Source organism: Ictalurus furcatus, chromosome 1, assembly GCF_023375685.1.
Source record: "Ictalurus furcatus strain D&B chromosome 1, Billie_1.0, whole genome shotgun sequence".
Lineage (NCBI taxonomy): Eukaryota > Metazoa > Chordata > Actinopteri > Siluriformes > Ictaluridae > Ictalurus > Ictalurus furcatus.
This window is the reverse complement of record NC_071255.1, coordinates 3,959,151-3,971,855: the sequence shown is the minus strand read 5'-3', so window position 1 is coordinate 3,971,855 and position 12,705 is coordinate 3,959,151. Positions and strand designations below refer to the sequence as shown.

The window sequence follows — 12,705 nt, the reverse complement described above, 5'->3', positions numbered from 1 at the left end:
AAAGACTGGTACAGAGATAAAACCCTTAACCATTAACTACTGTGGAGTGTGAGGTCACAAATAAATTCGATGCTAAACAAAACACAGGCACCCCCAAAGCAGGCGCAAAATAAAATTTTTTAGTCTTTGGTTAAAAAAAAAATCAAAAGGTACATATTAAAAGGTACAAAAGATAACGGTACAATACAGCATGGTGTTACCACGGATATATAGCAGTGCAAGCTCACACCTCCAGGGTGTACAGTTTGATCCCGAGCTTGCGTTCCTTTCGGTGTGTAGTTTCCTCTGGGTTCTTCGGTTTCCTCCCAAAAACATTACATCAGGTGGAATGGACACTCTAGAATTGGCCCTAGGTGTGAATGAGCGTGTACATTGATGCCTTGCGATGAACCGTATCCCCATCCAGGGTGTATTCCCACTTTACACCAAGGTCCTGATCAGGATAACGCACCCACTGAAGATTAATGAATGGATGAATGTCAGTGCTCAGATTAACTTTCCTTTCACCAACCACTGCTTCACAGTTTTGATATTGCAATATTCCAATCCCCCACACTGTTGACACATCTTTACAATCGTGTAAAATCACTTGACCTGAGCTGTTGTCATGGCAGCAAAGTTACCTTTGATCCCAAATCTTCTGTCGAAAAGATGCAGAGAGCGCAGTTTGCTGGACTTGTTTTGTAGAGACCAGATCAGATCATGGGATGATGGTTGTATAGGGTAACACAAGCACAATTAAACTCACCTTTTTTGTTGTTGTTTTTTTTTCATTACTAATTCACTAACTTGTAAACAGACACTTTGCGCCCTCTAGTGGCTACACTAAGATGATACAGACAAACAAGACATCATGAAGTAGCAAGAATTATATAGGTTTTATTACAGAAACCGTGTGTGTAGGGCTAGAATAGAGAAATTATATTTACATTAATGTTTTCTAAACATGTTACAATCTTCGATCATCAAAAAGGTTTGTGAAACAGAGTCAAGGGGTCCTCAGTTTTCTAATTTTGTTACTGTGGTGTAACACGACCTACCATTACCTGGAATCTAACAATTCAATTTTATTAAAAATAGAGAAAAATAATTTAATCTCTGGCTCCAGTTGTTTTTTTGTTGTTGTTTTTTTGCACTTGTAGGGGTTCTTGACTATAAGAAAGTTTGAGAACCCCCTGTTCTATGGGAAATCTTAAAGGTTTTTGTAGAGAGTTCCCCTTTCAAATCCCCATTAGAAAGGTACCCTTAAACAAAGAACCCTTCAGGAACCAAGGAACGCCTATTTCACATCTCCAGTCATTAACAATAATTATCTTGCATACTGAATATATATCTCCAGAAGGCACATTAGGTACAGGATTTTTTCACAGACCAGCATCATACCTACCATGCGGTACGTATTGATATACAACTGGGCGTGTGCAGTATCTCATTATTAAATGTATTTTAATGATCAGAATCTGTGATGATGTCTTCACTCCTCCCAGATCAGGTTTATTTGTCTTTCCTTTTCTCTTGTGACCAAAGATCTGAAAAAGCAAAATCAGAAAAATGACAGCAATTAAAGAGAGAAAAAAAAAAAAGTGAAATAAAATGACTGAGCACTAATAAAGGAGGCGTGGCTTCTGTGACTGTGAGTCCCATTAAAGAAGAAGGCATGGCTTCCGTGTCTGTGAGTCCCAGTAAAGAAGGAGGCGAGGCCTCTGTACCATCAGACTCAATAAAGGAGGCATGGCCTCTGTACCTGTCAGGAGGCGTGGCCTGAAGGAGGCATGGCCTCTGTGTTCGTTCCAAATTTTTTCCCATTTTATTGTCAATTAAAACATTAGAAGAAGCTCTAATTAACTTAAATGAATCAAAATGTAAATTATGCAGTAAGTAACTTCAAAACATAGTTGACTGACAGTTTATAAAAAATTAACAACAATTTGTGTGTACATGCCTGATTTTTCAAGATCTGAACAATGAAATTTAATACAGTCACTCTGAAATGTGTGTGTGTGGTTAGTAAAGTGTGTGTATTGTTGGCAGTGAAGAGCAAAGAGAAGAGCAGCACCACACCAAGCATGTAATCAGTCAATGAAATTAATTAGTCTAATTCATTAAGCGCTTAATTAAACGCTACAAAGCCACAAACGATCATCATGCATCGTAGATTTTAAGAGAAAAACTGGCATTTCAAATCTTCTATAGTCCATTTCTCTGTGTTTTTAACTCAGATGCAACAATGTTAAGGCTCTACTGTAACATTTTCTTGCCCACTGCAATTTTCACACTGGCTAAAGGACTTCATGTATTACCCATAATGCACTATGATCACCATGTGCCAGAAATGTCTATGAACAGTGACATATGTTCTATTCCAAACAACCGGCAAAACTCTGAAGACTTTCCCCATGTCGGAAAATGTTCCATCTGTTGCAAAGTGCTGACACTGGAGACTCCTTCCATAAAGGTTAAAATAAATGCAGACAATCTGAGGCTGCAGTGAGCTCAGGCTCAGCGAACCTGGACAGGTGAAAAAGACCAGGATGCCCACTGTATCCTTAGAGTCCTGTTCATGGCTGATATATACACACTCGGCTTTAAATCATTTTAAATATATGTGTATGTATATTTATTTCCTTTACGTATGGGAGTTATTTTTACCTTTCCAAAACATACACTTACACACACACACACACACACACACACCTGTGTGCAGTGCTGCCTCTCAAAGTTTAGCAGAGCGAGACGAGTGTATACCAAGCAAGCGCTCCACATCATTGGCTGAGGTAAGCCACGCCCCTCCATCCGCAACTACCGTGGCACCGGTGACATACGAAGCCGCACGGCTTGCCAGGAAAAGAACAGTGTGCGCCATTTCCGTTTTGTTTCCCGCCCTCTGCAGAGGAATGGTCCGGAAAATTCCTGCACTCTCCGCATGAGAGCCACCTGAACCAGAGAGAGAGAGAGAGAGAGAGGAAGAGAGAGAGAGCAAAACATAGAGAAAATCATCCTTTTCTGCTGCCTGATTATCAGTGAATGTCTCCTTAACCCAGGAAGTGATGGGTTCCCTAGTCCCGTCATGTCAACACAAAGCACAGACTCTCTCTCTCTCTCTCTCTCTCACACACACACACACACACACACACACAAATTCGTACCGAGTCTGCGGTAACCCTCGGTGCCAGAGATTGGACCTGGTGCCACAGTGTTCACCCTGACGCCATTGGGACCCCATTCCACCGCCAAGTGTCTTGTCATGGCATCTACACACACACACACACACACACACACACACACACACACACACACACACAAAGTAAACCAGTGAAAGTAAATAGTCTTACAACTTCAAGTACTTATTATTCAGTTCAGTGCAAAAGTTTGCATCCCCTCCATTTTTGTCCAAAGGGTATGCATATTACTTTTGCAACTCTATATACATACACATTTGCTGGAAGCTAGGACATGGGGGGGGGATCCCAATCCTTTGGTGACTAAAAAAAAAAAAAAGCCTGGGCAGGCCACACCCACAAATACCAACAGTAGCAACTGCTACAAACTTTAAGTGTCACAAGTAACTCGTCGCTTGCTAGCGTGAACGGAGAGCGAGACATACTCACCGTTGGCAGCCTTTGCCGACCCAGCATGCACCTGGAGCGCTTGACCTTTGTATCCGAGCGTGGCTGAGATGTTCACGATGGAGCCGCTGTGATCCTAACACAGACATACAGTATCCCGCGGTTACATTATACAAAACAAAATAAAGAAAGTTATCGTTACCATCCGGAAGCCGATTATTTTCCAATAACAGCACATCAGGAAGTGTTTTATTCCTCTTATACCACAGCAGTTTGCCAGCAATTACAATTATTAAGGTATCAATACTTTATTTAAAAAATAAATTTGTTGTGGAACATCTAGCAAAACAAGTCAACTTGCAGCCTGTTAAAAAAGCGCCGACACTGGAGGCTCCTTCCATAAAAGTTCAAATAAACCTCTCCTTACAGAAAACATCAACATTTATCAACAAGGACGTATCTTAATAACAACGGCGCATTTATCAGTCCCTACAGTATTTCACAGTTTTTGTTTTTATTTTGTGATTGTTGCAGCCAAAAATACTTGATTTTGCTGCGTTTTTTTTTTCTTCAAAATTTGCGGGGTTTTTTTAATGCGGAAAACTACTTAAATTGTCGAAATCACAATCACGCGAAACTGTTTCGCACGCTTTCGCAGTGATGTTTGTTGGTAAACGAGACCTTTTAGCTATACTCATGTTCAACGCACGTGAACCGAAGAGGGGTTTGGCTGAACGCGCGTGTCGCGATGACGTCATACGCCGCGTCTTGGCCCGAATCTAAATAAATAAATAAATAAATCACAAGATTTTCCTTGCTTTCGTCGCAAAATCCTGGAGGGACTGATTTATTGTTACGTTTAAATGACGTATTCGGACGAGAGTGTTAATTTGAGCCTGTGATTTGAACTCCGGCCGGAACTACTGTCAGAGCTGCTGTTATAGGAAATTAATCAACACTTTCTGAGTAATTCGTATACCGCATCGCTGTGGTATACGCGGTCTTAATAATGTTTATGACATGATGACATATTAGTGATGATGTTTTTGATGAGTAGATTTTGGACCGATGTTTGTTGTTTTTGTTTTTTTTACCTTAAACCATTTTTCATAGACGACTTTGCTGGTGTTAAACGTTCCCATGGTGTCAATCTCCAAAACCGTTTTGAAGGCGTTGAAGGACAGAGCGGCGGCAGGACACAGGAAGTTCCCCGCCGCGTCTGCACAGATACGGCGACAATCACATACAAACTAAGCTTTTCAAAAGATGGACAGAGAGGAATCTACTACTATGATGTGGAACAAAACATATATATATATATATATGTATATATATTTTTTTTTTTTTTTTTTTGTAATGCACACGAACGCTTCCGGAACATTTCTACATACTGTGAATGGACACAAATACATATAACAGCTTGCTAACCCTTGCACACTAACGCTAATGTTAGTACATACTATAAACGCATATAGAAGGACCCAACGTACTGTTGATAAGAATATCGACACGTCCAAACTCTTTCAGCATCTCGTCCACAGCGGTAGAGATGGTGTCCGGCTGACGCACGTCCATCTGCAGGGGCAGGCAGTGTCGTCCCGTGGCGCTGGTCAGCTTCTTAGCCGCCTAGAAAAACACACCAATTGAAAACGCAGAGCTTAATAAGATGAAATGGAGCTTCTTATTTGAAATGTCGGAGCCTCTGGAACAGGAAGAATATACCTCGGTGAGCTTCTCCAGGTTCCTGCTGGCGATGACCGTGTCACAGCCGTGCCTGAAAGATATTGCCTTATATGTTAAATAATTATATTTGTTGTGTTTTTCTTAGGAAAGACTGCAGTGGAGGTGGGACAGAAGGCGACGCACCGCTGAGGTTCAAGTACAACCTGAGACATTGTGGGTTTGTTCACCTGAGAAACAGAGGAATAACCAAAACCGGCATACCTCATTAGAACCTCGGCGATACGGAAGCCGATGCCGGAGCCGCCGCCCGTTATGAACGCCACTTGATCCCTAGATAGCAAAACAGATTCAATTATTTATAGGGAGATCAAATCTAGGCAGCATTTCACTCTGTGTAATCACCTGACACCTAACCTGGCTAGAACGAAATCAGGAATAAGGGATAAGGAATGAGAAATGAAGGAGAAATAAGGACTAACAAGTAAGTACTAAGAAATAAGGAATAAGGAGCGAGGAAAAAAGAATACGGCATAAGGAGAAAGAAATAACGAATGAGGAAAGATGTACAAGGAGTGATGGAAAAGAAATAAGGGATAATAAGGGATAAGGCATGAGGAATAAAGAATAATTCATATTGAAGAATGAGTAAGGATTAAGGAATCAGGAATAAGGAGTGAGGAAAGATGTACAAGCAGTGATGGAAGAGAAATAAGAGATAAGGAATAAGGGATAATAAGAGGTGAGGAATGAGGGGAAAGGAATAGGGATAAGGAATAAGAAGTAAAGTACAAGGAGTGAGTAATAAGGAATACGGTACAAAGAATAAACAGTAAGAATGACAAAGGAAATAGGAAAATGGAAAAGGGATAAGGAGTCCTGTGATGGACTGGCACCCTGTCCAGGGTGTACCCCGCCTTGTGCCCGATGCTCCCTGGGATAGGCTCCAGGTTCCCCCCGCAACCCTGAAGAAGGAGTAAGCGGTAGAAGATGGATGGATGGATGGATGGATGGATGGATAAGGAGTCAGTAATAAGGGAAAAAAAAAGGGATACGGAGCGCGAAATAAGGAATACGGAAAGACAAGCAAGAAGTGAGGGAAGAGGAATATGAGATAAGGAATGATGAATAAGGAAGAAGGGATAAAGGATAAGGAATGAAGAAAAATGAGTACAGACTAAGAAATAAGTGATCTGGAACTGGGAATGAGGAACGATGGATATGGAATAAGGGAATAAGGGATAGAATATCTGAGCTAAATAATGAGGAATGTCGAATAAGGAATCAGGAATACTGGATAAGGGATAAGGAGTGTGAAGTGAGGGAAGAGAAATAAAGGATAAGGAATAATTAATGAGGAAGGATGGATAAGCAATAAAGGAGTAAGGAATAATGAGTAAAGACTAAGAAATAAGGGACAAGGATTAAGCGGTGAGGATAATAAATGAGGGAATAAGGGATATGTTGTAAGGAAAGATGAAGAAGGAATTAGGAATGAGGAAAGATGAACGAGAAGTGAGGGAAGAGTGCTAAGGAGTAGTGAAGATAATAAGAAAGGGAATGAGGAATAAAGGAATAAAGGACTACAGGACTAAGGGACCGGTGTGTTTACTTGAGCAGGTCCTGGCTGTAGATGTGTGTGTATGTGCTGAGACACTCATCCGTGTGCACGTCCTCCGGAGCCTCCGCCATTCTCTCAATCCGCTAAACTACACAATAAAAAAACCATCAACATGAATAAATTCCGTGTGGGTTTGTTTTCCCCCTGAGAGTAAGACATATTAAATGTGTGTATTTAGTAAGTGATTAACAGAACAGAACGACTGCATGGAGAAAGCAGCGGTGTCGATAAGATGAAAGTTCAGTTCAGAATCACACGCTAGATTTACCTGATCCTGAAAAACAACAACAACGACAACAAAAACGCAGTCGTGCACCCGAAAACAAGTTATATTATCAAACTAATGCTCATTTTTTTAAAAAACAAAAACACACACAACACAGCCGAGTTTACACCGGACCTTGTACCGGTGACGTGTTGTAAATGCGGTGCATTATGGGACATATCGTCTGTACCATTTCTGTGGCGATTTGTAGCTAGCTAACTAGCTAGCGGAACATGGATTAAAACAAACATAATAGCAAATATAGATATTTCTCAGATGAACTGGGGTTCCTTCAAAAGCAAAATAGTTTACCTCACAATAAGTTCAAAATAAAAACGTTAACTTCAAAATAAAGACTTAACCTATAAACCTATCAAATCCTTCCACTCTAATCCAAACTGAACCACAAAATAAAACTATCAGCTGTCGTCAAAGCATTGCTCTGAAATAAAATCGAGATGCTAACCTAAAAATAAGACATTTACCTAAACAAAATCCTTAACCTCAACATCTATGCTGAAAAATAAAACATTAGGAACTATTACAAAAATTCTAATGGTTTCCACTACAAATACCATTAAAACCATTAACAAATGTAGTGTGTTTTGTTCCACATTCTATTAAGATTGAATGGGTTGTATTGGTTTCCACTAGACATAAACACGCCACCAATAGAACCCACAAGGAATATTATAGTTTCCATTAAAACTAATACAATTCCCACTGGAACCATTCGAAGTTCTTTAATGGTTTCTATTGTCTTGTTTTTTTTCAGCAGGGATTTTTCGGCTATTGACTCCATTTTAAGAGCCAAAATCCTAACATGGACAATCCACAGAATGCTAGGTAACGTTCTTATTTAAAGAAAACAAAATAGTATTTAAAAATAAGGAAAAAGAAAGATAGCACATGGGTTCTTTATATTTACACATTTAACGATGCTGTTATGAATCCCTGTGTGTACGGTAACTACAGGTTTCTGCACTCACACTGCAGCGTGTCAAAGTCAGGAGATCGAGACGAATGCGTGCACCTCGTCTCGGCTGGTTCGTCCAACCTAGGTCTAAAAAGGGGGCGCCGAACACTGTGTGCCGTATGTCAGTCCTAGTAAATTGTTGGGTTTGACGGTTTAGTTGGGTTAACGTTGTGCATCGTGGCCTGCGCGCATTGGGGCATGGAGCATTTGTTTTTGTGCTTTCTTGCACTGTTTTAGTAACGTGCAAATATCTGTAAATATTATAAACATGCATTACCCACTGTGTATGATCATGTAAAATTTGTAGGCTACAAAGTACTGCGGTTTATGAAATGTCAAAAATAAAAGCAATCTGATAATAATCTGATAATCATGAATCAACTTTCCATAAATCAACTTTATGTGCATCAAACTACATCACAAACCCGAGGGACGGCATGCGCGCGCGCGCTCTCTCTCTCTCTCTCTCTCTCTCTCATTTGTCAATCACAGCGGGATTAGCCAATCTGTGGGCTCGTGTATGTGGAAGACGGTAGCTAGCACTTTCCTCCAAGTGTTACGTTGCTTTACATTAGGAAAACGAACCTATAATGTGAGCCTTCCTATAATAAAGTAATGACTAGTAAAACATTTCATCATCAACACAAAGTTATATTCCCGATAACACATAGAAACCGTGAACGTTGCTTTAAATAAATACTTTTATTAGTAACCCCTGGAACAGGAAAAAGTAGTTCCACCTTAAGTGTATTGTAAAAAGACTGTTATTGTTACATATTACAGGTCTTTGCTTGGTTTGTGTGACCTCCAAAGAAAGCACCTTAAACAGTTTAGACTGACAAATCAAGTCATTTAACACAATCATAGCAGTGTTATGGTCCGTAATGCCGGTCACGTCAGTCTTACACGTTCGTCAAAGCAGCGGTAGGCTCTGACTGGTGTGTCTGAATCTCCTCGGGCAGAACTTTAACAGGCGTTACAGTCTCTGGAGAAGAGGTTGGTACAGAAACGGTGGTCTCTAAACCCACCAAAGAAGCACTGATATCCCAGAGTTTGACTGCCACTTCCTGGTCCAGAGCCTGAGGGGCGGGCTCTTTCTCCTTCATAACGTCGTAGTAACGACCGCTCACGCTCGTCAGCTCCTCGGCGACGGCAAGGTAAACGCTTGGTTGGGCGCCGAGTTCGGGTGACTTTATCAGCAGGTAGAAGAACGGACCTAGAGGAAAGCGCAGGCACACAAAAAAAAAAAACAATGCAGATGACGTCTGCGTTAAATATTTAAAAAATAATGACATATCTGATTCACAGGACATCTTACAAACAAACAAACCACAAAAAAGTATTGACTTACTGAGTACAGTGCTGGAGAACTGCGATTGGTGCATGCCTGTGTGTCTACCCAGCTCTGTGGCGACGACTCCAGGGTGCAGGGCGTTTACCGTGACCCCAGTACCTATACCACACACACACACACACACACACATTTTAGTGTGTTTTACTGATATTATTCTACTAATCAAATAAGCCAGAGTTTCCCAACAATGCTGATTCCACTATGAAACATCACACACTCATAATCACACTCTCACACACACACTGACCCTCGAGCCTGCGTGCGAGCTCTCGTGTGAACAGGACGATGGCGAGTTTGCTCCGACAATACGCCTTCTTCGTGTTAAACGTCTTCTTGTCCCAGTTCAAGTCCTCGAAGTCAATCTCGCCAATGATGTGCGCCAAAGACGACAGGTTGATGACTCTGCTGGGGGCGGAGTCTCTCAGCTTATCCAGCAGCAGATTGGTCAGGAGGAAATGGCCTACGAGCAGAGATATGAGATGTTCATCACTATTGTATACAGAGCTGTTTTAAGATGCAAACTAGACGTTTTATCAACAAGATCGAGGTTGACTTTTATATTTAACATTAAAATAAAGGTTATGAATTGATGAAGAAAATTAAATAATGTTGGTTGTGCTGCGCTGTTTTCTACGGAGAAGATTCCACGGCAGAGCAAAATGCAATCACAGAGGTAAAAAAAATAAAAAAAGTGAAACACAATAGACAAACTGTACTGCTTTTCATTAGTGACATGAAGAAAATGTTCCATACTGAAAAGTAAAACTTTCAACCTGCTAACACTGCTCTTACATTGCCTTATCTCTTTAATAATAATAATAATTTTTCATTTTTTAAACAATCAACAGGTGATTTGAACTGAACTGAAACATGGAGTTTCTTATCAGCGCGTTGCAGCCACACTGAAATGCAATCACTGTTAAATCACAGCCCTGAACTTGAACCTCGGACTCGATTTTTCTTTCCATGTTACGTCCTCACCTAGGTAGTTGACTCCAAGCTGCATGTCAAAGCCATCTTCGGTCTTCCCTGGAGGACACCTCATCACCGCAGCATTATTGATCAGAATGTCCACTCGTTCCTCTTCTGAGAAAAAAAAAAACACACGCACACACATACAGAGATGCATTATAAAGTCCCCATAAACATTTAATAATAAATAACACAATAATAAATCGTTTTTAAAAATTCATCGTGTTTACAGTTATTATGAGCCTTTTGGATCACTGGGTACCAGATCACAGTGAGTGAATGAATAAGAGTCTATGTGTCAGTTTGAGTGTGAGTGTGTGTGTGTGTGTGTGTGTGTGTGTGTGTGTGTTCTACCCTGGTTGATCTTCTCAGCAAAGCTCCGTATGGATTTAATTGAAGCCAGGTCAACGTGTCTGGCGTAAACGTGAGGGTTCAGGGTGGAACCTCTGATCTCACGTGCTGCTTCTTCACACTTCCCCATGTCTCGACATCCCATAATAATCCTTCCTCCTGCACAGGAATACAAGAGAAGACACAGGCTGTGTTTTTATACTGTTTTAATGCACTTTTATTCACTTTCTCCTCACATTTTTCTTTTGGTCAAATCCAGACTCAGTCTTTTAAACATCATTCCAATATTTTTATGAGCTCAGGTGATGTTTGTCAAATTAACTAAAGGGATCAAAACAAGAACAGTCTGGGACATATTGATCACCACTGTTTGTTCCAACAATCAGTCAGTGATCACCACCGTTTGAACGACCAATCACTGATCACCACCGTTTGTTCCAAAGACCAATCACTGATCACCACCATTTGTTCCAACGACCAATCACTCACCACCATCGTTTGTTCCAACGACCAATCACTGATCACCACCGTTTGTTCCAACGACCAATCACTGATCACCACCGTTTGTCTGAACGACCAATCACTGATCACCACCGTTTGTTCCAACGACCAATCACTGATCACCACCAGTTGTTCCAACGACCAATCACTGATCACCACCGTTTGTTCCAACGACCAATCACTCACCACCACCGTTTGTTCCAACGACCAATCACTGATCACCACCGTTTGTTCCAACGACCAATCACTGATTACCACCGGTTGTTCCAACGACCAATCACTGATCACCACCGGTTGTTTCAACGACCAATCACTCAACACCACCGTTTGTTCCAACGACCAATCACTCATCACCATTGTTTGTTCCTTAAGAAAATGTGTCTTCAGAAAATCTTTCTTCATATTCTTCCTATGAAAATGATTGTGACGACTCAACGATCATGCAGATTTGTTTATGATCTCATCTAGCAACTGCCATTTGGAACCTGCATTAGCTATTTTCTCCTGACAAGTGTTAGCAGCACTGCTAGGACTGGATTCTGCATCACTTTGAGGTGGTCAGAACCGAACCGTACCTCTCCTGGCCAGCTCTCGGGCCGTCTCTTTCCCAATCCCGGTGTTGGCTCCAGTTATAACCACCGTCTTTCCAGGGATCCTGGCTTTACTTGGGCAGGTGCCTCCTGTCAAATGGTTCCTGCAATGTTAAGAGATGGTGGGAAATAAACTTGGAGTTATTGATGTATAAAGCAAATGAATCCCAGATGGTTCCCTATTAGACACGTAGACCAGTACATAGGGTTTAGATTTTGTTTTGTATTTCAGCCTTATGTATAGCTTATTTTATTTACCTGTGAGTCATTGGGTAATTTCTAAATGGCTCTCTACACCATATATAAGTATGTCTTCCCCTATACACTATACACTATACACCACGTCCCATAGAATTGAGACTCAGCCATAGTTAGTTAGCAAACCAGCCGGCTAATTTCACTTACTTTAGCAGTACTGCACCGCCAAAAACAGTCCCGAATATAGACGCAGGAAGGATATATCTACTCATTGTGGAATGTTAAGACTAACTAAATAAACTGGACAAAAATATACTAACACAAACACATTAGCAAGGTGAATATCACGCCACTTTGGACCTTCAAGTATTCGTTATTTTTGTTTCCTACCCGTATTACAGAAGGTCCCGCCTCCACATCTGTGATTGGCTAAAAAATATGGCAGCTCCTGTGTGGAAGATGGACGACTAACCAATCACAGGACAAGAGGACGGATTTGTCGAATACGGGTAGGACTAACCAAACCGTAATCAGTATACCAAAGTGCAACGCAAACAACGCCTCACATTGGTGGAAATATAAAACGCTATAGTAAGTATTAAATAAAATGAGGTCAAATGAAAAATTCAAG

The 12,705-nt window shown here is 41.0% G+C and overlaps 2 protein-coding genes across 3 annotated transcripts; both read right to left on the bottom strand.

The window, feature by feature from the left end:
- Nucleotides 1–859: 859 nt before the first annotated feature.
- decr2 (2,4-dienoyl CoA reductase 2, peroxisomal) lies at nucleotides 860–7,295 on the bottom strand. 2 transcript variants are annotated; one of them, XM_053620660.1, is made up of 10 exons: nucleotides 7,136–7,295; nucleotides 6,859–6,955; nucleotides 5,511–5,579; nucleotides 5,289–5,340; nucleotides 5,057–5,192; nucleotides 4,661–4,785; nucleotides 3,609–3,702; nucleotides 3,147–3,251; nucleotides 2,695–2,934; nucleotides 860–1,529 (listed from the first exon to the last, which is right to left on the bottom strand). In XM_053620660.1, the coding sequence occupies exons 2-9, from the start codon at nucleotides 6,936–6,938 to the stop codon at nucleotides 2,714–2,716; spliced, it is 882 nt and encodes a 293-aa protein (XP_053476635.1). In that variant the 5' UTR covers nucleotides 6,939–6,955; nucleotides 7,136–7,295; the 3' UTR covers nucleotides 860–1,529; nucleotides 2,695–2,713. The 2 variants fall into 2 exon arrangements, with proteins under 2 accessions (XP_053476635.1, XP_053476627.1); XM_053620652.1 differs by having other exon boundaries at nucleotides 2,746–2,934.
- A 928-nt stretch (nucleotides 7,296–8,223) lies between these two features.
- Nucleotides 8,224–12,471, bottom strand: LOC128605326 (retinol dehydrogenase 13-like). Its single transcript, XM_053620638.1, has 7 exons — nucleotides 12,282–12,471; nucleotides 11,862–11,980; nucleotides 10,789–10,944; nucleotides 10,444–10,548; nucleotides 9,710–9,922; nucleotides 9,460–9,561; nucleotides 8,224–9,324 (listed from the first exon to the last, which is right to left on the bottom strand). The coding sequence occupies exons 1-7, from the start codon at nucleotides 12,344–12,346 to the stop codon at nucleotides 9,011–9,013; spliced, it is 1,074 nt and encodes a 357-aa protein (XP_053476613.1). The 5' UTR covers nucleotides 12,347–12,471; the 3' UTR covers nucleotides 8,224–9,010.
- Between the last annotated feature and the right edge of the window lie 234 nt (nucleotides 12,472–12,705).

Coding starts and splice junctions, on each gene's coding strand:
- decr2 (XM_053620652.1), bottom strand. CDS start 6,938: ATGGCGGAGGCTCCGGAGGACGTGCACACGGATGAGTGTCTCAGCACA. Junction 4,786..5,056: donor TGTCGATATTCTTATCAACA/GTACGTTGGGTC, acceptor GTATCTGTGCAG/ACGCGGCGGGGAACTTCCTG. Junction 3,703..4,660: donor TCTATGAAAAATGGTTTAAG/GTAAAAAAAACA, acceptor TGTCTGTGTTAG/GATCACAGCGGCTCCATCGT.
- LOC128605326 (XM_053620638.1), bottom strand. CDS start 12,346: ATGAGTAGATATATCCTTCCTGCGTCTATATTCGGGACTGTTTTTGGC. Junction 11,981..12,281: donor GGCGGTGCAGTACTGCTAAA/GTAAGTGAAATT, acceptor TTAACATTGCAG/GAACCATTTGACAGGAGGCA. Junction 10,549..10,788: donor TGCTGAGAAGATCAACCAGG/GTAGAACACACA, acceptor TTTTTTTCTCAG/AAGAGGAACGAGTGGACATT.